The 27,441-nt window shown below is 37.2% G+C and overlaps 2 protein-coding genes across 5 annotated transcripts in view; both read right to left on the bottom strand.

Moving 5' to 3' along the window:
- Nucleotides 1–2,049: 2,049 nt before the first annotated feature.
- On the bottom strand, nucleotides 2,050–8,608 carry LOC132174764 (uncharacterized). 3 transcript variants are annotated; one of them, XM_059586434.1, is made up of 8 exons: nucleotides 8,434–8,608; nucleotides 8,253–8,348; nucleotides 8,084–8,158; nucleotides 6,038–6,103; nucleotides 5,875–5,943; nucleotides 4,569–5,177; nucleotides 3,752–3,823; nucleotides 2,050–2,595 (listed from the first exon to the last, which is right to left on the bottom strand). In XM_059586434.1, exons 1-8 carry the CDS (start codon nucleotides 8,533–8,535, stop codon nucleotides 2,362–2,364), a joined length of 1,323 nt encoding a protein of 440 aa, XP_059442417.1. In that variant the 5' UTR covers nucleotides 8,536–8,608; the 3' UTR covers nucleotides 2,050–2,361. The 3 variants fall into 3 exon arrangements, with proteins under 3 accessions (XP_059442417.1, XP_059442416.1, XP_059442418.1); XM_059586433.1 differs by having other exon boundaries at nucleotides 6,038–6,109; nucleotides 8,434–8,607; XM_059586435.1 differs by lacking the exon at nucleotides 6,038–6,103 and having other exon boundaries at nucleotides 8,434–8,607.
- Nucleotides 8,609–9,983: 1,375 nt separating this feature from the next.
- Nucleotides 9,984–27,441, bottom strand: part of LOC132174763 (THO complex subunit 2) — a 49,710-nt gene continuing 32,252 nt past the window's right edge. For both annotated transcript variants that reach the window (XM_059586431.1, XM_059586432.1), the window contains 13 exons: nucleotides 24,135–24,231; nucleotides 23,915–24,043; nucleotides 19,048–19,151; nucleotides 18,032–18,212; nucleotides 17,598–17,779; nucleotides 16,733–17,339; nucleotides 16,433–16,537; nucleotides 14,395–14,550; nucleotides 14,217–14,297; nucleotides 13,692–14,144; nucleotides 11,674–12,825; nucleotides 10,622–10,938; nucleotides 9,984–10,400 (listed from right to left, as the gene is read on the bottom strand). In XM_059586431.1, the coding sequence (XP_059442414.1) occupies nucleotides 10,331–10,400; nucleotides 10,622–10,938; nucleotides 11,674–12,825; nucleotides 13,692–14,144; nucleotides 14,217–14,297; nucleotides 14,395–14,550; nucleotides 16,433–16,537; nucleotides 16,733–17,339; nucleotides 17,598–17,779; nucleotides 18,032–18,212; nucleotides 19,048–19,151; nucleotides 23,915–24,043; nucleotides 24,135–24,231 (3,634 nt within the window). In that variant the 3' untranslated portion in view covers nucleotides 9,984–10,330. The remainder of the gene's footprint in view (nucleotides 10,401–10,621; nucleotides 10,939–11,673; nucleotides 12,826–13,691; nucleotides 14,145–14,216; nucleotides 14,298–14,394; nucleotides 14,551–16,432; nucleotides 16,538–16,732; nucleotides 17,340–17,597; nucleotides 17,780–18,031; nucleotides 18,213–19,047; nucleotides 19,152–23,914; nucleotides 24,044–24,134; nucleotides 24,232–27,441) is intronic.

The following is a 27,441-nucleotide window of genomic DNA, read 5'->3' as shown; positions in this document are numbered from 1 at the left end:
TCATTTGGTGTTGGTGGTTTATTCGAACGAATTGAGCATAGAATGCTTCAATCGAAGTCTCATTCGGAATTGGTTTGGATGAAGCATGTTCATATATGCAAAACCCTAGATCTCGTTCGAACGGACTTAAATTCATTCAAACGAGAATTGTGGCAGTTCTAAGAAACCCTAGTTGACTGAGTCTAAAAAGTCTTACTTTCTTCTTGTCTATATAAGCTTCATATACCATGACTTTTGCACACCAAGAGAAGCATTATTCCTTTGTTTAGAGAGAAGTTTGTCATTGGTCTTGAGTTTAAATAGATCATAAACTTCTCCTAATTTCTTCTTAGCTTTTCAAATTATGAAAAGCCTTTCGGCGATCAGAGTTTTAATTTGAAGTGGACGCGGTTTGTCCGTGTGAAGATGATTCATATAGAAGAATATTAGAGGTTCTAGTGTCTCTGTAGTGGGAGGTGAATGTAGTCATCAAGTTTACAAAGGCTTTGTAAGTAAAACAATATGTAACGTAAATCTTCTATGGTGGATACTTTTCAAGTTGATTAACTCCCGGGGTGAATTTACTTTTCGGAAGGTTCTTCGTAAAGCTTGGCAATTTGTCACTAAATTTATATATTATTTATTTTCTGAATTTTTTTATTTTTTTAAACTAAAAAAAAAAAAAAATCGTCTATGTGGGAAAAGCTGTGGCGCCATGACTATGCATCACCGAAAGCATTGTATTCAGAGCGCAGAAAAACGAAAAGTCAATGTTAGTTTAAAGTTTGTTGCCGACATCATTTAGCATAGACTTGTACTTAATATAATTCTCCAAATTAATAACTTGTCCTAACTCTACTGTACGGCTTGTAAGCCTACTAAGTAAAATTACTCCATCAAAGGAACAATGTTAAAAAAAAACAAGTGGCTTTTAATTATTTAATTATTAATACTCCATTCCAAGTAGGAGTGTCAATTCATATTCGTGTATTAAATTTTGGTCATGTCAAGATATGTGTATAAGATTATATAAGTCGACCCTAACCTGACCTATTTAATTAAACGAGTTAAACCCCTTAACCCTAACCTACAATAAGCAGGATCCAACACATGAAATATTTAATTGAAATAATAAAAAGTAAATTATAGTGACAAAATTCAAACTCAGGACTTCAGACTTCTGTTCTAATATCATGTTAAATCACAATTTATTTTAAAACCTTAAATTGATAGAAAATGGTAAATTTAATAATTTAATTAATATTTTAAAATAAATGTTAAAAAGATAATCATGATTTAGGATAAGAATGAAAGTGAAGAAACCCACAATCTAAATAACGTCACTGAAGGTTGTGTGATGCAGGCCAATAGAGTGGCGAATCAAAAAGCTTAATTATTAGGAAAAACATTATTACAATAAAATAATAATAATAATAATAAAACACAAATATCATGGGCTAGTAATACATTCAACAGGATAAAAGGGCAGCAAATTGAAATGGGATATTTAGCCGGGAATGTCTTATAGCTCCTATACCAGATACCTATTAGGTCACTGTCCCTGCCTTCTTAGAGTCCGAGAAATCCAGCTGGGAACTTTTTCATGTCAATTAACATAAAATGTAGAGGCACCTCATTTGAAAAATATCTCACAACCTAAATAAGATATTTCCACAAATCATGGTTGTGACTGCTTTATAGCTCATACTCTTGGAAGTTTCTGAAATACTGATATTTTGGGGATATAGGGAATCTTATAGAACACTGTCGTATCTATTATTTTGACTTCTCCATTACTTCATTAAGAGTAACGCTATATATCACACTAATATCTCACAAATATTCTCATTATGTTGACCGGGATAGGGTCTACTAGCCATTGTACCATACTAATATCTCACAAATATCAGCATAATGGGATATTTGTGAGTAGAAAAAATACTTACAGCGAGCATGATAACCCTGTAATGGAAGATTACCCTTAACTCGTGTGTTCATTCAGGTTAACTTGACTGTGTAAAAAAGTAGAAAGAAGAAGTTAGAGCATTTGTATATCCTACAAGCAACATAAAAACCAAATTCCCCAGATATTAAATACCACACATTAAAAGGTGGATACACAGTGGCAACCTTTGTCAATAATCAGATCATAATAAAAGATACATCAAAGGATACTTAGAAAAGCCATTATATATCAGGATAAGCTCCTTAAGGTTTCATTAGATCAAATAAGTAAATCCTAAAGAAATAATGGCTTTCATCATAAACCATAATTATACACTCCCAAACTTTTTGTTCATTTATTCTTACCGTCTCAAGAGTTTCTGGGTACCATTCTCTCAGGACTACACAGGAAATTAACTGGATTCTGCCACCAGTTATTCAACACTCTGCTACAGGAAATGCAGACCCAATTCTGTCTCCAAGACGATAGCACTTGATATTAACAGGATATGGACCCAACTGAATGTGGTTCTCCTCCCCACCCATATAGAAACACAGGGTATATAATGCAATTTCAAATTCTGGGCTCATTCCAATCAAAGTGCTTGATACAGATTTGAGAACACCATTCCATTCAAACTGAACTGTAAGCAACTGGGTTTCAGAGTCTGGCTGCAAGTTGGAATAGGGGACATTAAAAACATTAAACAAGATGTGGTTACATTATAATGTAGGAGAAAAGTTATTCTGATATAATATCCCGAAGATAGACAACTTATTCTCACTTGATGATAAAAATGCAAACTATTTGTGTGCTGAATACTTCTCAGAACTTACTGATCACTGTGAATGTAAAGCAATTCAGTATTCAGCAACACATTCATATTCACAATAATCAAAAGCGTCTTCTCACTGCCTAACATAACAAAATCCCAAAAGCTTCAGCTCTAAGAACTAATGTAAAAAAAATTATTGGTTCCACATTCAGAAGCTGTTATGTCACGTTACATTGCTTTTCAAATTAAATTGATTAATGTGATACATCGTCACTAACAAAAACTAACTAACATCTGCAATATAGACACAGGTCAGGTGCTTATCACTGAGTAATGATGGTGGTTGTTTGATGGTAAAATAGAATCTTGGGTATATCAACACGGTAATGCCAATTCCCATCTGAAGCAATTCATTGCATGAAATGAATAACCATTCTGTAATAAGGCAAGTTTATGAAAAATGACATGGCATCTAGGAAAGATGAAAGATGTCACATTAACAAAGTAATGATTCTAATAGGTCAATAATATTTTGCAATGAGTACTTTTGATTGAAGCAAAGTCAACTAGAAAACATAGAGGAAAAAATACAAACTTCGTTTAGCCTGCACAGCATTGGATAATGTTCTCCTTTAAAGCAGGCTAGAAAACTGATTTTTTTTTTTCCCCCATATTGTAGACTTTTTGCAATATGGGTCTTACTTTGGGGTGGCAAAACAAACCAAAACGGCTCTTTTCTTCACATGAGCAGCTACCAAATCTTCATAAATTCCATGATTGGAACAATGGTAAGCTGAGTTCAACATACATACGGTCCCTCGAGTTTTTTATATTGCCTTAAATTCATAGAATCTATGCAATTACCCCAAAAAGAAACTGTAAAAATTTATGCAGACAAAATAAAAATATATGCCCAATTGGAAGCAAAGAGATGGTTAAAAAAAAAAACAAAACACAACTAAGTTGGGCTTAAAATGTTTTGTAAAACTTGTAGTTCTCTCTTTTTCTCCGTTTTCTCAACATCCAAATGGAAGAAAAGGATAGTCACTTACAATCTGCCCACGCCGTCGGGGAAAAATATAACCTTGATAGTCAACCCTCCCTTTAGCTTCTTCTAGGTAAAACTGAGAAGAGGAGAACAAATAACACAAATTATAATCACCCTAATTGAAAGATATTAACAACTTTACAAGTTTTAGGGTGCTGGCTAGAGTCAATGTATTTAGGGTGAATTCATGACTGATCGATGACAAAGAAAAACAAATAGTGCTAGAAGATTTCTTACAGCTGCAGACATGTTTTGAAAGGAGTTAATCCTTTACTATGATCATCATCAATTGCAAGCTTGTAATTTAGAATCACTTATTGTTTTCCAAGAAGAAAAGAAAATAACCCTGCTAGCTCATAACATCCTCCTACAGTAGTAGCTGTTAATACGAATAACAAAAACTCTCTTGACCATTTATGTAACATTATACTCTAGGGATAGATGATTACATAAAGTTGAAAATAGTAACGTAAGAAATTGAAAGATTTTGTTGAAATTATTCCTTCGGAAAGTTCTTGAAAGCTAATGAAAGGTTCTTCTCTCTGTCAGAACAATAGGGCTGTTAGCTCATTATTGAACTTGTTTTTTTTTTTGGATAAGTAATTATGATATAAAAGAGCGCAGAGGGGCACAACCCACATACACGGGAAGAGATGAAATATAAAATGACTAATCAAATGCCTTCATTTTTCATAAGTACCTCTGTCTTGGCAGTGTTCTAACCTACTTCCCAATTAGGCTCCTATCAACATAAAATCAACATACCACTCCAGACATAAGCACGGACTAGTTCAGACGTAGGAAGTAACAAAGGCTCACACCTGAAGCCAGTTATGGAAGCCAGAAACCTCTTGTTCACCACGTTGCTTGATTTCTCCAACAAATACATGTTCAAATGCAGAAGAGGAACCATGTGTACCACCTCGGCCATAGAGATCGAACCAGAGATTAGTCAACATTCTTTTAAAATCTTGATAGTTCGCAGATATAATGCCCTTGGATGAGAGATACTTTTGAAGATACTTGATTGGTGCAGTTCTACTAATTTCTTCTATAAATGCTTCTTGCTCTTGCCTCTCGTCAGATGTAACAACTTCTTTGCACCCTTCATCTGGGTTGTAATTGTCTAGAAGAGAACAGAAACGAGAAAAGGTAGGCCTCCTAAATATGTCATCGCTCACATAGCTAAATAGGGCTCCTTGTGCCACATCATCCTTTTGGTAGACCTTCTTCCCTTCACCACAATCAATTTCATAGTCCTTACTAGGTACCAAACGGTTTAAATCAAGTTCCCAGAGCTTATTGCAAGCTTGTGACAGGTCAGCAAGCTCCTCTTCTGACGGCTCTACCTGAGAGCCAATTTCAACCTCCTCAGAGTATTCTTGCTCACTGAGAGGCTGTTTGTATCTGTGCCAGTGATCCATTTGAATCTGTCAATGCGTTGATCACAATTAATCACTTAGACATCAATAATAAAAATAAATCTTCTCAGATTTGTAATGCAGCATCTTAAAATACTACATTCCATTGGGACAAACAAATCCAAGATTCTAATCAGCTCAATATAGTAAAATGCAAGTGACTAATACATTTCTCTCTAACCCAACGTCCTACAAATAAAGTATGAACTCTGGCCCATAGTTTTCACAGATTAAACCCAATCTAAAAACATAAAATTTAGACTGGTAGTATTTCAGGGTAACATGTCCAAATTATCTTGCTGAACACCATCACTAAACCCCAGAACACTCAGTTTGAGGTACTGGAGCCTCGTTATCTAAACAAAAACCACCAAATAACACTACAAATAGAAACCAAACATTTTGGGCTGGTCCGAAAAAAAAAAAAAAAAAAAAAAAAAATCTCTATTTTAATGTAACGACATTTTCATCTCTATCTCTCTCTGTCTGAAATACACACACACACACGAGCATGCACTGTGTGTGCAGAATTCACAAATACAGCACTAAGCGTAGTTTGTAAATTTATCTGTGAAACTTAACAAGAAATGATGTTGGTAAAAACCACCACAGAAATGGCTGATGCTGTCTGCAATCATCAAATTCCATGGCCACGATTCATTTAATGAGCGTTTTTGAAGTGTGATGATTGGAACAAGAAAAAAACCTTGTGTTGCTGCCTTCGAGGCTTTCTGCTGACAGTCTCCCAACTGTCATTGTTGTCCCCTTCATTCTCCTGTATGAATAGCTTAATACCATCAAAAATACCTAGAAATATTAAAAATGAATTCCAGTATATTTACTTTAATTGGATGATTAATAAAATCAACCTCTCCCTTCCAAGTCTTTTGGTGATAACTATGTTGCTCAACATCTTGGTAACCCTCTTCCACAGTCTGCATCTAAGGATTGACAGGAATACACAGTGTGGAGAGAGTCCAAAAGTTATCAGAAGGAAAAAAAGCTATCTATGTTATGCTGATCATCATATTAAATGAATAATACTTCAAACAAAAAACCATTCACAATAATAATAATAATCTTTATGACAGCATTGAGAAAAAGTTAATAAAAAAAAGAAGTTTTTTTTGCGGTTAAACACATGAAAATGTACAAGCACAAAGAGGTGTTTAGGCTAAGGCAAGTGTCACTATCAATGATCACAATTTTATCTTCTTCTTTTTTGATGAATAATGATCACAATTGTATTTTCTTTTTTTTTTTTTGATGAGTACTGATCACAATTGTATCTATAAACGGCCATCTACCAGATTTCACCATAATTTTTTTTTGTGAAAGTAATAATTTTAGGGAGAGGCATATTTGGAGAAAAGCTTTATGTGAGTACATGATATAATATGTTGGGACACCATCTCAATCCAAAATTTAAGATTATGGGTTTATTATATCAAACACTCACTCTCAGTACTACTCTCTCATGCGCAACTTAACTACTAACACACATATATACTCCAAAAAATGCTCATCGCTTCTAATTCAATTTTTCAATGCAATTCAGTACCATTAAATACATAAAACCATAAAAACAAGGACACACTTTTCCTGCAAACTGATTGAAAGAAATTGTCAAACTTAGTCTATTAAATTGACATGTCCTTAAAGTATGTGATTCTCCCATGCATTTTTAATAGCATGTCATTCTCATGTGAGAATCACAATTACATATTTGGAGATGCTACAATATAAAGAGTAATAGCATTTAGAGCTTTTTTGAGATTGCGTTAAGGAGCTTAAAAAGTGTTTTTGGTACATAAAAAGTTGTGCCAAGCAAAAATGAATCTATTTGGTAAAAAACTTAAAAAGCACTTTTGTCGGACCATGGCTGTCATTCCACCACCTAAAACCAATCAGTGGTAAGGGAGACAAACTCAAGTCTTTTATAGACTTCGACATTGCACCCAGTGGACCTATTTTAGAGTGGTTACAGGGAGCGGCATTGTGTCTCAACAATTCCGCCCTCACTTAACGCTTCCGCGACTCGATCGCATGACTTCCCAACTCTGATGCCATTTGTCAGAACATGAGTTGCCATTCCACCTAAAAACAATTGGTGGTAAGGGAGACAAACACAAGTCTTTTATAGATCTTGACATCGAACCCAGCGGGCCCCTTTTTAGAGCGGTTGCAATGGGCAGCATTGTGTCCCAACAACTTTGACTTTTTTGCTCTAAAAAAACTCAAAACTGCGTTTTGGGAGAAACTTGAAAATGTGGGGAGATTTTTTTCTCTAAAAAGCTCTTTCATGCTTTATTTTTATCGACAAAAACTCTATTCCCCAACGCAATCCCAAACAAGCTCTTAGTAAACTGCTATACAACTGTCATATAATTAGGATAACATGTCATTCTCATGTGAGAATCACAATTACATATTGGAGATGCTAAAATTATAAAGAGTACTGCTATTTAGTATATTGATATATGATTGTTGTATAATTGAGATGATGTGATAGTAAAAATTAACCTTTGAATGTTTTTTTACAAATATGAAATCGAATGGCTATTTTTACTACCACGTTATTAAATTTTCTAGTAGTCGTATAACCAGGGGCGGAACTAGAGATTTGTGTTTGGGGGGGCAAAATTCTAAAAAAATTAATTTGGGGGGTCAAAAATTAAATTTCATAGGAATTTTATAATTTAATTTAATTTAATTTAATTTTTTTTAAAAAAAAAAAAAAAAAAAAATTTTGGGACCCCCTTGGGCTTGGGGGGACTATAACAGACTACTAAATAGAGAACATCTTTCAAGGGCATTTTGGACATTACCCAATCCCTCAAGATGTCATATTTAGCACAAATCCAATCAATCAAAATAGAGCTATACAGATCAGAACAAATCCCTAAAGATATCACCTTTTGGGGCCAGCTCGAATTCGAAGGTCTCGAACCCGCGACCTCCCATTCCTCACCCCCCAATTCACTCTTTTCCTGCGAAACCACATTTCCAATTCATTTCATTTCATTTCCACACTCAAATCTAAAAAATCGAATCCAACCAATTCACAACGAATCAAAACCAAACCTGTCTATTCCACGGGTTCTGAGTATGACTATGAGTTCGATGACTGGATTCACTGGCACTGCTGTCTTCGTCCTTATCCTGATCCCCGGAAACCACCTGCGCATTTTAGCGCCGGACACTGATCTCAGTTCAACTGTAAAAAGATGAAAGGCAAAAGGGCCAAAGGAGGGGTTGTGCTAACCTCAGCCCAAGTGGATCTAGACCGCTCGTCCCGGGGCTCTTCGTCGTCCCTGTTGTTGTGGCCGAGAGCCACGTCGATCAAGCCCTTGATCAGACCGTCCATATTTTTTGTTCAGAGAGACACAGAGAGTGGGAGAGAGAGGGAGTTGAATAAAGATGATGGAATGGCGGGTAATGGCATTATTGCAAAAATAAGGGGAGACAGGTTTTGTAATTAATGCTTTTACTGACAAACTCGGGCGAGAAATGTGTCGTCACGGGCTTCACAACTCCTTTCAATTATTTCATACCGTGGGTCCCAAGTCCTGACAACCATTTATCTTCATCCTTCTTTCTTTCTAGTTTCTAGTCAGCCCCAACAGCTAAATTAAGTTGGTTTCTTTTTTATTTTATTTTTATTTTTATTTAACTCAATTTATAAATTTATCATGTCTTTTTTAAAAGTATATATATATATATAGTAAATGTGTGCTTCTCACATGTTCCATAAAATTATCTAATTATCATTTTTATTGACACAGGTCAAATAGCCAAACACATTCAATATACATATTACATAGCATGCAGATATGAATTGTTTTTGGGATTTATACTTCTGTTTACAGGGTAGACACTACAAATAAATGATTATTTTCATTTCATAGTGATAACTTAAAGTTCGAAGTTTGTACATTTAACAGTATATATATATATATATATATATATATATATATATATATATATATATAAAGGAAAGAGAGAATTTGAACATGGAAATTAATTTCAATGGTTCAGGCCTTCTTAACTTGAAGAAATGCGATGTCAATATTAGTACATATTCAAAAAATTTAAATAATATGATATACATCTAAGTACATGATTTCAATATGACAATATACATAATGCCATATTATTTAAATTTTTGTCACAACTCTAGAGCCTCGTTGTTTTGTATCTCTTTATACTCTCATGCTACTAAACTAATACCACATTAGCCCTTGGATTGGCCTTTATTAAAAAAAAAAAAAAATTAAGGGCTAATAAACATCGACACATCAGCCAAGTAATATAGAAGTTTATTTAAAATTACTCAATGAGAAATATTACCAATAACAAATGGGAAAGAAAAATGTTAAGTGAGATATGAGATGAATATTTAAAATTACTCAATGAAAAATATTACCACTAGCTAATGGGAAAGAAAAATGTTATTTTGCATTCTCTCATACTCAATTGACGTTGCATGCTTAACTCACCCTTGGATCAATCTTAATTGAAAAAAAATAAAAAAATAAAAAAAACCAAGGGTAAATTGAACAAGCCACGTTATCTGAGTATGCTGAGACAGTAGCATTTCGGACAAACTTCCGGTTCGGACAAACTTGAAGCAATCAATCTGTTCACGGCTCTCTTGAGCTTCCAAGCCGTCAGTTCGACCACTAGAAATGATCTACAGCTGACCTGTGAATCCTTTTCTGAAGTAGAAATTAGCCAAAATAATATATATATATATATATATATATATATATATATATATATATATTGTGTGTGTGTGTGTGTGTGAAAAATGTCAATCAAAACTGCTTCTTTACATTTCTTTCAAAACTCAGCAACAGCATGAAAGAATTAAAATTCAGCAGAAACGCATTAGACTACAGACTGCTCAGTATTTACAATATTATACATAATGGCATGAATTAGTTACAAATTTGAATTCATGAAGCTAAGGATAAGAGCCACCAAAATTGTAAATGTTTAGAATATCTGGTACAAGTTACCCACACCAAGGGGAGAACATGAATGGGAGGGAACCCCAGCCAAGCCAAGAAAATCCAAACGTATAAGTTGGCCAACAGCAACTGGAAGAAATGAGCTAGAGCCTTGTAAGTGAACTTTTGCTATTTCTCTCTCTTCAGAAATCACTTTCGGTGCCTCCGCTTTTGTTCAACTCTTTGCCTCTTCTCGTCATCCCACTCGCGATCATAGATGCTGAGACCATGGTTAAGGACTTGCAATGGCAGGCAGGCATCATGTCACTAGCTAAATTTAAAGTAAAAGACAATAATTTGAAGAAGTAGATTCTGACAATTATTTGGCAAAGGATCCTGACAGTGAATAATGTATGGATGTAAGTGTAATAACATGCGTGTGTGCGCATAAATATTATATATGTATATGCAAGATACCATGAAAACTAATTTTAAGGATACGGGTCTGATTCGCGACGGGTCATTTTGCTTGCAACTTCTTTACCATGAATCCTTAGACTTGGTTCGTCCAAGTAACCTGCACGCTGAATCATTGCTCCCTTCCGGTCTCCCCTGTCTCTTCCTTCGTACGATTGTGACACACCAATACTAAGGGGAGGAGGTGGCGGAGCCACAGGTGAATACTCACCAGCTTCCCCTGATGGCATATGCTCCCTTTTAAGTTTCCGCCTCTTAGAAGCTGCACTTGCATCCATATCATCTTTTAAAACGCTTGCTTTCTCCCTCTCTCTTTCCCTTTCTCTTTCCCTCTCCTCTGCCTACATGCAGCACTAAAAGAATTGAGAGACAACTTCATGTTTTAAGTGTGATGAAAATGTTGATTGCTAAGGGCGTATCCCAAAAACTAAATCTATCCATTCTAAGAATCAATACATCTATCAGTAATCAAATTATAGACATAGCAAGGCACCAATGAAATGGAAAAATTATATGGAAAGCCAAAATTCCATGTATGACTAGAATATTGCATTAATAGCTGGCCATTCCAATAGAATGTAATATCACTTGAATTCGAAGTGGGAAGTAGTAAAAACAAAATACAAATAAATCTGAAGAAAAAAAAAGAGAGAAATATTCTACTATAGACAAGCCAGTCAGAATGACAATCAGATAAGCTGTAGGCTACCATTTAAAATAAGCTAGTAATTTCATAGGAGAGATTGTCCACTCTTCAGAAAAAATAAAATAAAAAAAAATAAATAAAAAATAAAGAAGATTGATAAATCATTTCCATTGAAATGGTGATTTTCCATTATGGGCTTCAAGACCAAGTCCATTAAGCCAAAGAACATGACTATGAAGTTTTGGACTATTACTAAACTCACATAACCTACATATGACCAACTTAATTCGATTCAGTCATTGTGCATAAAACATCTAACAAGAAGCACATATTCTAACTCGATTGCCAGACAATTCCCCAGTTACATCGTCAAAGGGTTTGTTCTAAATGTAAATGACAGTTAAATTAATAAATAACGGCTGATAAATACCTTCATTGACAGTGCCTCTCTTTCCTCTCGCTTTCTCTCTCGGAAATCATCATCTCTTCTACGTTTTGCATCATCCTGTGAAGATAAGGAATTCTCTTCAGATCGTCTCCGTTCTTTCTCTTCATGTCTTGGAGATAGCCTTTGAGAATGTCGGGTGCCTCCAAACCTTCTATCAGCATCTTCATCTCTTCTACCAGTATTGACAGATTGGGGGACCACATTAGGCGGTAACGGTGGAGGTGGAGGCAAGCCTTGATTATGAAACCGATCGTCATTATGAGATTTTTCTGCAGATGTATCATTGTACCTTAATTTACTTCTGTCATCTTTGTTCCTATCCTCTTTACCTTTGTCAGGGACTCTATCAAAACTCCTATCAGAACCTCTCTCTTGAACTCTCTCAACTGTACGCTCTGTTCCGTATCTTTCGATTGACCTATCCCTAGATTTTTCAGAGAAAATGTCATCACTGCGGGACTTATCAGAACGATCTACTCTATCCCTATAGTCCCTGTCATATCTCTCATTGCCCTTATCTTTTGATCTATCCAAGGGCTTATCCGTGGGCCTATAGAGTTCATCAGTTCCATGATCCACAGACCTCTCTCTATCAGACAATCGAACATCACCCTCTAAATCTCTTGTTTCAGAATCCCCTTTCCGGCGTTTACTTAGTCTATCAGGTTCTTCAGAAGGACTGCCTCTCTTTTGCAGCTTATCGCTAGACTTGGAGGCAATTACAGAATTATCATGCCTAGGAGAATGAACAACACGAGAAGGCGGCCTTGGTACATCAGAAACTTCAGCACCATCATCCTTTACAGCAGAAATCCTTATATCTGAAGCCTTGGCAGCTCCACTTTCAGCCTTTGATTCATTACCGTGAGTATCTGATGATGTTCTAGCAGATGGAGTTGAACCTTTACCTGAAGCTGAAACTGTGTTACCATTTGCATTGACTGCAGAGGTAGAATTAGTAGCTCCAACCTGCCTGCCCTCTGATGCATGAGTTGAAAGATCCTTGTCACCAGTAGAAGAGCCAGAAGTCCTGGCAACAGCTTTTCCAGACCTACTATCATCTTTTGCGAGATCTTGTTTTGGAGTCTTAGTAATTGATGCAGCAGACACTGACCTTTTTGCCAACGCTCTTAACTGCCATTGGAGGAATTTTAAACATTAGAAAGGGAAGGAAATATATGATTGAAAGAGTGCGTGAGAGAGAGAGAGGATGGGAGAAAAGAATGACGAAAAAAATCAACAGCAGTTATGAATTATTAGGTGATAAATCACAACATCAAGAAACTAACACGCCAAATAGTATTATGTCCAACATAGGATAACTAGCAGATCATAAAGTGTCAAAGTAATACTCCCCCAAGTATTCTATATCCACTTTGAACCCCAAACAATTGAAAAGAAAAAAAAAACAAAAACAAAACTAACAATGTAAAGATCACAGCAAAGAACAAGCAAATTGAAGATGATAAAGTTAAATTTTATATTGCTAGAACACATCTTCACAACATTTAAATTTGACAATAAACTCAAATGGACACCACAGTCCAGGTCAAAGGACATCTAATTTGTCCTTCAAATAATGAGGTAGTACCGTAGTTTTATCTTAATTTCTCTCTAATTGATAAGAGTGACTCATTCAACACAGTTGAGTATTTGCCCGTCACATACCACCAAGAGTTTTTATCCGTAAGGACCCAATTATGAGGACAAAAGGAGAGGAAACCCATTCCTGGAGCGAGCATGAAGCACAGGTTTTAAGTAAAAGTGGAGAGGCAACCAGCATTGTGAGAGAAGCTTATAACAAATACTACTAACAAATTACAGATGAGATGTTGCAATTATTGCACGTAGGAACAAGGAAGCACCATCTAGCTGTACTCTCTATTAAAGCAGGGCCACCTTTTAAAACCGCAATTACATACAAAATCATACTAAAATTTCCATTGTTTGGTGCAATGAGATCTATTTAATTGTATTAAACAAAAGATATTAGATAATACCTCAGCTTCTGTAGAGTTCTTTGGAACAAGTTTTGCCATGTTTTCATCCAATGTTCTTGAGGATTCATCCACCTGCTTTGGATTCTCTATTGATCTTGATGTTCCAGATTGTACAGCGGCTGAGGGTAAGGATGATTGGGCATCAGACGCATTACCAACTTTTAGTTTTAGACTTCCAGGATCAGACTTTGCAATTGCAAGACTTTCAGTTCTTTCCGATCTCCCATCTGCTGGTTTTGTTTTTAATATCTGTTCTTTCACAGAATTCCCAGAATCGGAATATAGGTTTGTTGTGGCAACTGTTTTTCCCCCAGCAGCTTCACTTTGAGAAACTTTGGAAGAACTACTTTGCACAGGTGCTGAATTACCAGCTGAAGACTTTGAAGAAGGCGGTAGCGCAGGCTTATTATCAAGATAGCCGTTGCCAAATTCTTCATCCGTAACCCAGGAAGGCTGCAAAATGAAAGAATATTTAGTCCATGCCGAAGACTGGGCAGAAAGCACACAATGAAAGAAGTAGGATACCTTTCTAGCAGCCAAAGCTGCAGCGACACCTGTTGCCAACACCTTGAGATCCTCTCTTTCATCACTTTTGATCTTAGCTACCTGCATGGAAGGTAGAAATATATCAAAATGCTCTAAATTGACCAGAAAGAAGCAGATAATTCAAGAGAAAAAGCAGAACATTCAACATATCTCTTACCCGCTTTTCAAGATTTATACCAGTCTTTCGAGTAACAGGGAAAACACTAGAAATCTTTGTCAACATTATAAGAGCATTTCGAATTTCCATGTACTCAGCAGATTCCAAGCATTGAATTAATAGCCTTGTTATCCTTTGACTCCATTTCCAATGCACCTATCAGCAATAGGACAAATGAACAACAGTCTATAGCTAAGTGCAGGAAAATACAACCTAATCAAAGTGGGCATAATGATAAGTAACAGTACCTTTTTGCACACCAAGAGATTGAAGAATCTAGAACTTAATATATTACATAAGACTAGCAACGAATTAGCAACAGAAAAAAGAAAAATAGACAGCAAAGTTCTAGCTCTATACTTCACCCATCCAAAGTTCCAGGCCAGGTTCAGCAGAAAAACAAATAAATCACAGGAAGAAATTTAAATAGACTGAAAATCAGTTCAAACAACAACTCCTCTATCACATGCACAAAATAGGAAATCGCTGACCACCTTAATAACATAAATGACGCTGCACAAAGTTGTCACAATTTAGTTTGATTTTGATCAAAATCTAGCACAAAAAGGAACTGCTAGAAGACCCTGATAAACATGTGGATGGGTCTCAAGTTGGAACCTATTTAGCATATCCTTCTTCAATAATACCCGTGTTGCTACAGGCTTCCCCCTACTTTTTTTTTTCACTCAGACAACTTCAACTAAATCTCTCTTTCTCGATAGTGCATAATAGGTCTATGTTGTACAAGGCCAAATCATCTTAACAGACTCTCTCATATTTTACTCAATAAGAGATTTTTTTTTTTTTTTTGATAAATAATTTTATCCAACTAAGTTTGAGACACGGTGACCCATAAGGTTGAAGAAGAAATTTTTTTTAGTATACTGAGTTCAGGAACACTAATAAAGCTCAAAAGAACCTATTAAGATTCTAGGAAAGTTTTGGATATAGCACATGGTGTTATTCATTGGAATGTTAAGTTTACTCGCCTGTTCATGACTGGGAAATGGAAGTGGTTTCACAATTCTTCAAGTTACTGTATTCCCAACAGATTAGGCAAGGTGATGTGGATAAAATATGTTGGATCCCCTTGAAGAGGAAGAATTTTAAAGTGAAGTGCTATTATCAGGTAATGGTTAATCCGGCACCGACTATTGGTCCTTGGAAGAGTAAAGCTCCTCCGAGAGTGGCTTTTTTTGTGTGGATGGCGGTGTTGGGGAAAATATTAACATTGGACAATTTACGTAAGAAGAACATTATAGTGACGGAGTGGTGTTGTATGTGTAAACACAATAGAGAATCAATTGATCACTTATTATTGCATTGTGAGGTTGCTAGTGAGGTATGGAGCATGGTCCTTCAGTTGTTTGGTGTTACGTGGGGGATGCCGGGTAGGATGAATGACTGTTTGGGAAGTTGGAGGGGAGAAAGGGGTAAACTGTACAAACTTTGCAAATTTGGAGAATGGTTCCTTTGTGTGTTATGTGGTGTCTATAGAGAGAAAGGAATGCACGTTGCTTTGAGGATCGTGAACTTGGACTCATCGAGTTGAAGAAAATGGTACTTCAAACACTTTACTCGTGGAGAGTAATGTGGCATTTGTCGCAAGCATTAACACTTGCTGAATTCTTAGATTTATATGCTTTGTTCTCAGCTTAAAAGCTTTTGTATACTTGGGCCCTATTGTATATGTACTTGAGTTGCACTTATTTATGAATTGATATTACCTATCCAAAAAAAAAAAAAAATTCTAGGAAAATTTATAGAGTTAATAGATATATATAGATGGGTAGTTTCAACATAAAAAGCACTCGGAAAGCTCAATCGAAAAAAACAAGTACATAGACAAAAGGGAGACAGAAGGAAACGGGGTGGGCAATGGTGAGGGGTATAGAGGAGAACTGATACCTTTAAGAAAAATCAAACAATGACAGATGAAGTGAATTGAACTGCTTATGTAAACTTTTGAGTTCTTGAACATTGTGGAAGTTAACAAGGAAATTTTAAATAATTGAAAGGCCCAAGAAAAATAACTCACCCTAACGAACTGGCCATATGTAACTCGCTGGCTGTTTGGATATCTATAATACACAGCAAAGCCTGGCATATTTCCACACTCACGCTCATAAATAGATTCATCACTCTGCAACCCCAAAAGACAGAAAAGCACTGGTCAATGTCAAGAATTAAAGACAAAAAATGGGGAGAATATGAAATTATATTCAATTGCTTTATTGAAATGCCGCCCTATATATAAAAAATTTCCATAACTACAGCAACGGAAACAAAACTAAATTTTGCACAACAATTACAAAACCAACATGAAGTGGTAATTTACCTTCCAATAATAAGCAATCTTTAGTGTCTCACATAAAAACCTTCCAAGTCTACCCGCTTCATATTCAGTGCAGCAGCATATCATAGGTTGTAAGGTCTTACATATCAGAACATCAATGTGGTTCACTGTGTTAAAAAATGGTGTTCCGAGGGAATGAAGAGTGTGCACAAACATGGCACAATAAACAGCGTCTGGCATACTGAAAGTACAGCGAGGAAAAATACAACGCTGAAGAAACTCCATGTTGATCTTCGAAGTATCAGGGCAGGAACTCCACCACTTGTCTTTTTCACGAGAAAGCCGTTTACGAACAGATGCAACATTTTCTTCATGCTTATGGAGTTCAGTAGTCAAGCGATCTAGAGATTCTTGAATTCTTTCTTTGTCTTTCTTCCTTTTGGCGATTGCTGAACTTGAGTTATCAGATAGCTCTTCCAGAGCCTTAAGAGCAGCATGCTGCTTGGTAATTTCAGACTCGTAACGATTTCTAGGAACATAGAGATCATAGAGTGTAAGCCCCCAAAATGTAGCATAGAGATCAGGAGACAGACTATTCCAGGCTTTTGAAGGCAACATGGTTCTAACAGTATCAAGAAGATCAGACCACCTGCATAGAATGGTACAAACATTGAACAGGAAGGAAAAGACGGCTAGTCAGAAATAGGGGTAAATAAATACTACCAGTCCATGCTAACTAATGCCATCAATGTGAGCAAATCAAAAGACCCGATGTGAAAGTTAAAATATGACATTTTCTTACATGTTTGTAACTGTAACCTACAACAGTTTTCCAAAATGTTAAATTCTCAAGCCAAGCAATATGTCAAAAACAGCATAATAAGATGATAATGGTAGAGACTATTACATTATAGGCTTCCTTGGAGAGTCAAGATCCAAAACCACATTTCCAGAATATTCAGTAGGTTCAGACGCTAAGTTTGTGGAAGCAATATTTGTAGCATCACTGTCATCTAAAGGCCAGAAGACATCAGAAGTCCCCCGACACTTGAAGAGCCTCATTACAGGGCGATATATCAAAAAAGCAACCTATGTGGGGGAAAAGAAAAACACGATAAGAAGGATGTTACTAACTCTGTAGCATAAAAGCAACATAATACTCCATGGAAACCATTTGAGGGAAAATTTTACACAGCATTAAAATAGAGAAAGAAGAAAATAGAATTAAAAAGAAAAAAAGAAAGCTTTATGAAAGTAAACAGAAAAAGAGATAAACAAGCCATCATAAGTGTTTTATCAAATAGGGTAGAGAGTAACCACAGAGAGAGAGAGAAGACATACCTCAGGATCAAGGTGGTAAAGATGGACAAGATCATCAAGCGAGGGAATCAACTGGGCGTAAGCCAACGCTGGTGTCACTGCACTGCAAAGGAATTCCACAAATTGAAGAAGAGTACCATGGCATCTATCAAACTGCTCGCAAACCATCTTTATATAAGGGGCATCTGCATTTATGACGACCCTGCAGAAAATAATAGAATCAGGTGCTGTATCAAAGTAGCTTTTGTTCTCATTTTTGTTTTTCCTCACTGACACTCACTACTTGACATATTATGAATCTTATGGCAATCAACTTTGGCAGGCAAAAAGTATCCAAGCAAATCATGCACAACAATCTGTCAGGACCTGATCAAAAAACATTAAGGGTAAAGGACAAAAGAGAAATGAAAGACCCGGAATTAAATAAGGGGAAGCTAACTAATTTGAATGCTAAGATACAGTTATTCGTTGAACGAAAAACACTATTAGCTTACGTATGATTCTTCAAACCTTCGTGTGTTTTACAGCAACAATAAGTTTCATAGAATACGTAAACATGAGCACAAAGTTCATATGAAACACAATACAGACGCAACAACAGACAAAAGAAAAAAACTCTTTGAAACCCTTATTGAATAATAGAAAAAGTGAAAAAAGGCCCAAATTTCATAAACAATCATTTCTTTCTGTTCATAACTCAATCGGATTTATGAAAAATCAGTGTAGTCTGCACATGCCTGCTTACTTTTCAACTCATGTCAGTCACTTCAGCCATATAAATTAAAAGACAAATCAGCCATGTTTGATTGTGATGCTAAGGTCAACATCATGGGATTTAACCCCTTTACTCTCACCCAAATCAAGAAACCAGAATACACATTAGCAATAGATTTCTAAGTACACCAATAGCCAACTCATAAACAACTTGAACATAGTGCCCTTATGTCTGCTTTCTATAAAAACAGAATTGCTTGGGAGAAGAAAATGTAGATTGTTACTTCGAGTGAATATTTAGCAAATAGATTTCTAAAGCTTACACAGAACGATGTTGAGCAATGAGTAACAAAAGAGGAACTGCCAACTTTGGTTCATCTTTTGAAAGCAACGAGTCCCTTAGCCTGTTAGTTGACTTGATCAAGGCCTGCATAGAGAATTATATGTTAAATTATATGTTAACAACTTAGCAGTTCAAATACCATGATAGTAAACTCAGCACGCTTCACTATTACAAAAACAAGAAAGTCAATTTAACAGCACCAGAAGTTCAAGCAATGTGTTAAAAACAAGAGTTACAAATTCATGACATTTTGGTTTTGACCATTTTTGTCTACCAGCTATATTAGAACAATGAGTACTGCATATTTTGCAACATTGAATTTTGCCAAAACCAATGCAGACTTTAGTGAACGACAAAAATTAAACCACAAGTCTCAGAGCATCTGGTTATTGATACACAATACCAGAAATACCATTCAACTTAAATGAAAATTTCCAATCATAAGGCTTACCGGCTTCTGAGTCTCATATGGGACATATTTCACCCTTAGAATTCAGCGCTTCCAAAAGAAACCCCATAATGTTTGCTCCATAATATATATATTTTTTTGATAAGTAATGTTGTATATCAAAAAAGCGCAATGCGCCTCTAGGTACACAACGAGTATACATAGGAAAACCTGTGTTAACCCACAAAAAACCAAAGCCAAAAAAGAACCCTAGACCCCAAAAGAAACCTAAAAAAACCCTGAAACCCAACACCCATAATAGCCCTAATCTCCCAAGGCAAGCCTAAACCACCCTGCCTTTGACCCTACTCTATTAGCCTCAAAATTAATGGAGCATTCCAAATTTTTGAGCTCTCTCCTCTTCCCCTTAGAATTTGAAACAGAAATCCCCTCTACACAGTACCAATCCTCTTCAATGACTGAAAAAAGATTCAAAAGTCTTTTCTTGTCACCCCCAAAAGTCAATCCCAAAGTGGGAGCGCATTCCATCGCGTCGAGCACCCCCTCGGAATATCCTTCCAACCCCACCACCGGAGTGTCCGCCACAACCTCAGCCAGCATCTTCTTATTCTTATTTAGCTGCTTACCTATATTCTTCTTCATTCTCTCCCAACTGAGACTTAGAAACAGAAGAATAAATAGGTGTTCCACTCTCCGTCATACCAGGGTGGGAGAGGCGAAATCTCATACCCAGCTTAGCCGCCCCTAAGAGCACACTATCCAATTTGCTGGTGTATTTCATGTTCCTCTTTTCTCTCCTTGCGAGTATTGCAAACTATATTGAGAAGCTCCAACGTGATTTCTTATGGGTGGACTAGGCAAAGAGTTCAAATATCACTTGGTTCACTGGTCCAAAGTTTGTCCACCGCTCTCTAAGAGAGGGGTGAAAATTCGGAACTTGCTAGTGTTCAATCGTGCTCTCTTAAATAAATGACTTGGGTGCTATATGCACAAGAAAAAGGCTTGGTCGAGAGTGGTGGACTCTAAATTTGGTAGTTCGTGGGGTAGGTAACGTTCTATTGAGCCTTCTAGAGCATTTGAGGTGAGGTTATGGAAGAATATTAGGAGTTAGAAGAAATTTTCATGTCACACCAAATTTGAGGAGGGAGATGGCTCCAATATAAGATTCTGACATGATTAGTGAATATGGGGATGTGGTCCTTTTTTTTTTTTGATAAGTAAAAGTATTATATATCAAAAGCGCAGAGGGGCGCAACTCATATACACGGGAAGTATAAAAAGAGAGCGCCTAAGAAGGAGAGAAATGAAAGAGGAAGTCAGAAAAATTAATTACTAAAGGAGCTAGTCAAGCGGCCGTCCAAAAGTAAAGAGTAAAAAAGAAAAGATGAGTCAACTCCTCTATAGTCCTAGTAGAATTCTCAAAACATCTAGCATTTCTTTCAATCCATATACACCACATAAGACATAGAGGAATCATCTTCCATACTACCGCGCTTCGAGCACGACCTCCCGACCACCAGCAATAAAATAAATCTCTCACTCTGCAAGGCATAACCCAATGCAATCCAAACCGACTAAAAATAGTGTGCCAAAGAGTTCTTGCGGTTTCGCAATGGAGAAGAAGATGATCTACCGACTCTCCCGACTTTTTGCACATACAACACCACTCCACCACCACAAAGTTCCTCTTACGTAGATTATCAAGAGTCAAAATTTTGCCTAGGGCAGCGGTCCACCCGAAAAAAGCCACTCGCAAAGGCACCTTAGTGCACCAAATACTCTTCCAAGGAAACACCTCATGGTCAAAATTAGACAAGGCCTTGAAGAGCGACTTAACCTCGAACTTGCCTTTCCTAGACGAGGCCCAGCAAATACGATCCACCGTACCTACAGAGATCTTGTACGAGTACAACCGATCAAAAAAAGGAGCAACCAAATCCATCTCCCAGTCCTGAACGGGTCGTACAAAAATGACATTCCACTCTACAACCCCATTTCTCCAAGTAAAATTATCCTTCACCCAAGCTTCTTTGTGTCTAGCGATGCTGAACAAAGGGAAGTCTTGCCTCAAAGGATTTTCCCCACACCAAATATCATGCCAGAAACGAACTTTCGAACCCACCCCCACCTCAAACCGACAACCTTTGGCAAAGGAACTCCAACCTTGTCAAATATGCTTCCATACACCCACACCATGAGAACCCCAAACCTCCTTCGTGCACCACCCGCCTTCCTGGTCTTCGTACTTGGCTTTGATAACCTTGCACCAAAGAGCCTCACTCTCATTCGCATATCTCCAAAGCCATTTCCCCAAGAGAGCTTGATTAAACTGATGCAACTTTCGAATACCAAGACCACCATAGTGCAAAGGATGACAAACTTGATCCCACTTTACAAGATGCAACTTAGCCTCATCTCCCATTCCTCCCCACAAGAAATCTCTTTGGACTTTCTCAAGCCTTTTAGCAACACTCATGGGAATCGGAAACAAAGACAAAAAGTAAGTCGGTAGATTAGACAACGTACTCTTGATGAGAGTTAAACGGCCTCCTTTGGAGAGGTACATCCTCTTCCAACCTGCCATTTGACGCTCCATCTTCTCAATCACATCATTCCACATAACCGTGTCCTTAAACGACGCCCCAAGAGGGAGACCCAGATACTTCATGGGCAACTCAGCAACACTACACCCAAGGATATTAGCTAATACCCCAATGTTCTCCACCTCTCCGATAGCCACAATTTTGGACTTTCCAAGATTAACTCTCAAACCCGAAACAGCCTCAAAACATAAAAGAATGAGGCGCACATACCGGATTTGCTCGAGAGAAGCTTCACAAAAAATCAAGGTATCGTCAGCAAATAAGGAGTGAGAGACCTCCAATTCCGAGATAACCCTATCTCCCACCGAGAAACCTGTCAAAAGTCCTTGGTCAACCGTAGCATTCACCATCTTACTCAAGGCCTCCATAACAAGCACAAAAAGTAAAGGAGAAAGGAGATCCCCTTGCCGAATTCCCCTCGAACTGCTAAAGAACCCTTCCGGAGAGCCATTCACTAAAATGGAAAATCTTACCGAAGTAATACACCACTCTATCCAAGCCTTCCACCTCTCCCCAAAACCACACCTATGCAGCAAGTACAAAATAAAGTCCCAATTTACATGATCGTACGCCTTTTCCAGGTCCAATTTACAAATAACACCTGGCACCCCTTGCTTCATGCGACTATCCACACATTCGTTTGCAATAAGAACCGAATCTAGGGATGTGGTCCTTAAGGCAGCCTTTCCAGATTTATTTGGTATTACTTGTGCGAAGAATAGCTTTGTTGTGGTTTCACTTGGAGTTTTATGGTAGTTCCAATCAGTGGAACGTGAGCTTTACTAGAGTGGCTCATGATTGGGAATTAGATATCTTTGCCTCATTCTTCAAGGCATTGTATTCAGATAGAATGAGACGAGAAAGTAAAGACGAAATTCTATCTTCGAATATTTGTCTAAGAAGAAGACAAAACTTCATTGGCCTTCGAAGACAAAGTACCTCCAATAATTCCGCCTGACTCCCCGTCTGACATTTCGGAGGCAGAGGTGGGGCAGAAATCCTCTAGCATTCAACTCAGGCAGAAGCAAAAAGTGGAAATGGTGTTTCCGACTCCGATGGAGTCAGAATACACCCTTAGGGATAAGCCTTCATTGTTCAATTTTTAAATCTCTAAATACACGAGGAAAATATTCTCTTACATTTATAGAAGGTTAATACTTCACCAAAAATAATGCTACTAGGTTTGGCACATATTGATACATCAAGCCACCAAGTACTATCTGGGATTCTTTGATTCTAAGATTCAAAAATTATATCATAGGATTCCTTAGAAAGAGGAAGCAGATAGGTTTCAGATCAGTTAGTTAAGATCCAATTCGAAGCGTAGAAATTTAACTATATCACTCTCCAGCAAATTCTAATTCATCTGACTTCAAGAGCTATGGGGATCCAAACTTTTTTTATAAGAAAAAATAATCAAATTCACCTTTCTTTCTCGAAAACTGCTGCATCTCTGTCACACCTCACATAACCCTAACATAAAGAACTCGGGCTCCAAGTCACTTAAAATTGAAAAATAAAAGCCCACTTTATTGGACCCCTTTCTTATTCCAACACACACAACCTGGATCATCACAAACAAGCAATAAAATCATGGAAAATGACCCATTTAGCAAGAAAATTCTAAGAGTGCAGAAATTCTGAATATATCCCCAACTCAAACATAATAAACTCTAAATCTAAAATAAATATAGAGCAAATCAGCCCCTTAGTGGCTCCCCATTTTATTGCTAAAACTTCTCATCAACTTTAATTGCATCACAAGCATAAGATGCCATATTAGGAACGATGAATTAAATCAGCGTCCACCCAAAAAAAAAAAAAAAAAAAAGTACCTTGTTATTTCGTGTTACTCCAAAAGAAGTTGCCTGATACCGGAGAGTCTCACCACCTGCCATGGCATCCAGCTGTTCCTCAGTCAGGTTCTCTGTGTACTGGACATTTGCCATTTGTTGAATAAGCTCCTGATATAATCATAAAACTCCAATCAATCATTATAAGGCTTGGTAACAATTACGTATCATAAATGATGCAACTTTCAGACCTCAAAAATACCTGCAAGAGAACAAGCTCAATTCCCTGCCCCTTTTTTAACTGGTTCACAAGATACTGGAAAAGACCCCTCAATTCCATTGATGGGTACTTCTTACACCTATAAACAATGATAGTGAATTAGTGAAAAGTCAAAAAGGTAACCATGGAAGGTTCTATGCAATCTCGAAAGTTAAAAGCGCATGTTTGACAAACAACTATCCACACACAGAATAATGACAACGATTAGCAAGTATGAATCCACATGAAAAAGAAAGAAAAGAATATGGCATCTCCGTCAAATCATCAATAAATACCCGAACTTTCCCAATGTCAGATGAAACAATAGAGGAAACTATTATCATTCACCGCATAAAGCATCCTTAATAATACGTAAAATATAATAATTGAGATACCATATACAGAAAAAGCTAGCACCTAGGTTAATAATAGCTCTTCCAATATATCACCAGCAGAAAGCTTGGACTGCAAAATTGAAACAAATATGTGCAACAACAACAAAAAACACACCCACAGAGTACATTTTCTTTTTTTGATAACGAGGAACCCCTCCAAGGCAGGGCCACTTCGTGTACCTACCCCTGTTAGGTAAATTTGGACCCCTAGAAAGCGCCCCCGCTACACAGATCGGGTAATACTCTAGCTTCACGGGCGGCCTAGCCCCAAGGAATTGTTTGCAACCAAGGGGACTTGAACCTTAGACCTCATGGACTACCACAAAGACCAAGGCTCTTACGACTTGAGCCAACCCCTTGGGGTTCACATAGACAGCCAATAGATAAAGAAAGTCTACTAAGGAAGCATAGTAGACTCTAACTGGATAAGTTACTTCAAGATATTAAATAATAGTCTACCTAGGCGAGGTGGTCACTTAATAGTAAGTTGAAGTTGGTTTCTAATTTCCCTAAGAACCATTTTCAGCTAAGGTGAATGGAAGTGCAAACTATGCTAAATAAACGAAACAAGAAATGGAAAATGCATCGTTAAATCATTCAGTCACTGATAGCAGTGAGTAGCATGCCCCACCAGAAGCAGTGTAAGAACTCTAGTTGCACTCAACATAGCAAACTTGGGCATGATGGCTCTTTGTGCAAAAAGAAGGAACACAATGGGACAATTTAAAAGAGGGTGAGATCTATTGCTCCATCACACCCACCAATTTTGTAGTTCTCCACTCATTTTTTCACTTTGGATTTATTTTACATAATTCCTAAAGGTCTGCTTTTACAGCTAAGTGAAAAATATAATGTGCATGTGCGTGTGTGTATCAGAAAAAATTCCATAATCTTCAAGGCTTTTATTCTTTCAAATTATAATGGCATATCTTTAGCTACTACTAGCAACCAGTGGCCTACTATCATTTATCAACTTTATCCAAGAAGGAGACCACCTTCTTGTCTGTTTTTTAAATGAATAATGTCTGTCAAGTACAGAAAGGACAACACAACGAGATCAATAAAATTCACGTCTAATATTTTCCTTTCAACCTATTCAAGCATTTTAGTCTCAATTTAACAACATAAGTGATTGCAGTACTTCAACACTTATAAGCAAACTCCACAAGTAAATGGACAATACACCATCTAAATTAGAAATAAAAAATTTGAACTAATCAACAACTTCAGTGACTTTCAATCTAGTAATTCCTTTCTTGAAATCATAAGTGGCATATTAAAAAAAGCCAAAGGAATCCACTGCCACGAGAGTATAACTCTCCCATGTGAGAAGTACCTAGCACAAGATAGCTTAAAATATCCAATTTAAGAATTTTACTTATATATATATATTTTTTTAGAAGTAATAATGCATGAAAGAGCGCAGAGGGGCGCAACACAAATACACAGGGAGTATACAAGAGAACGACTAAGCTAGGAGAAAGAAGAAGAGAACATGAGGAAATCATGAAAATTAATCACTAAAGGAGCAAGCCAGCTTGCAGTCCAAGTGAAGAGCGTATACAAAAAGAAATGAACAAGGTCCTCAAGGTTCCTCGACAAATCCTCGAAGCACCTCGCATTTCTCTCCTTCCAAAGGCACCATAAAAGACAAAGGGGGACCATCTTCCACACCACGGCACTACTAGTTCTCCCACCCGACCACCAACTGGCAAACATATCCTTGACACTTCTACGCATAACCCAACACAAGTTGAAGCGAGAGAAAATAACCTCCCACAACTTGCGCACAACCCCACAATGAAGAAAGAGATGATCCACAGACTCCCCATCCGATTCACACATACAACATCAATTAATCACCACAATACCTCTCTTCCGAACATTATCCAATGTGAGAGATTTCCCAAGAGCGGCCGACCAAGCAAAAAACGCCACTCTCGAAGGAGCCTTTGTGCGCCAAATTCTTTTCCAAGGGAAGTGGTTGGACTCTTTTGAGACAAGCATCCTATAAAAAGAGCGAACCTCAAACTTCCCTTTTCTTGAATGGGTCCACCACATCCGATCCTCCCCTTCCCCACGAATCGAGGACGAATACAAGAGCGAGAAGAGAGGCTAAGACCATCTCCTCCCAATCATGAATTCTATAGGTAAAGGTAACATTCCAGTGAACCATACCATTTAAACATTCCCGAATATCCGCAATGGAAGCATCCTTATTGCTAGCTATATTGAAAAGGCTGGGAAAAGCTTCCTTGAGGGGCATCTCGCCACACCAAGTGTCCTCCCAAAATTTGACTTTCTCCCCCAAACTAGGGTCAAATCTAAAGTGGCACTGAAACGACCTCCAACCCTTACAAATGTGTTTCCATAAACCCACCCCATGCATTCCACGAGGAACTTTAGAACGCCAACCACCCCAATCCACCCCATACTTTGCCACCAAGCTTCTTCCTCATTTGCAAATCTCCATAACCATTTCCCCAAAAGAGCTTGATTAAAAAGACGCAAACTCCGAATCCCCAAACCACCCTCAGCAATCGGAGAACAAACCTCATTCCAATTGACCAAGTGGAACTTAGGCTCGTTGTTGAAACCCCCCCTTTTACTTATAGGGTTTACTTATATTAAACCCTAGAACCTATGAAATCCTTTGCTAAAGCAAGTATCAGTGCATCCATATAAAAAAAAGGAAACACCACTTCTTTGAGGTTAAGAATAGTGGCTAGGTAATCAAACCGGTGCAGGATTAGGGTTTACGAAAGGTTGGCCTAGATAAGATTCATTTTGTGTCAAAAAAGTACGTAACTTGTTTTGAAAAGAGATGAACCAAAATTGCACAGGTTTTTGGTTCTTTCAACATAATCATGTTTAATGTATCAATGACCAAACAGAAAAAAACTTATTTACATTTT

This window comes from Corylus avellana, chromosome ca3, assembly GCF_901000735.1.
Source record: "Corylus avellana chromosome ca3, CavTom2PMs-1.0".
Lineage (NCBI taxonomy): Eukaryota > Viridiplantae > Streptophyta > Magnoliopsida > Fagales > Betulaceae > Corylus > Corylus avellana.
This window is presented reverse-complemented; position numbering and strand designations above follow the sequence as displayed.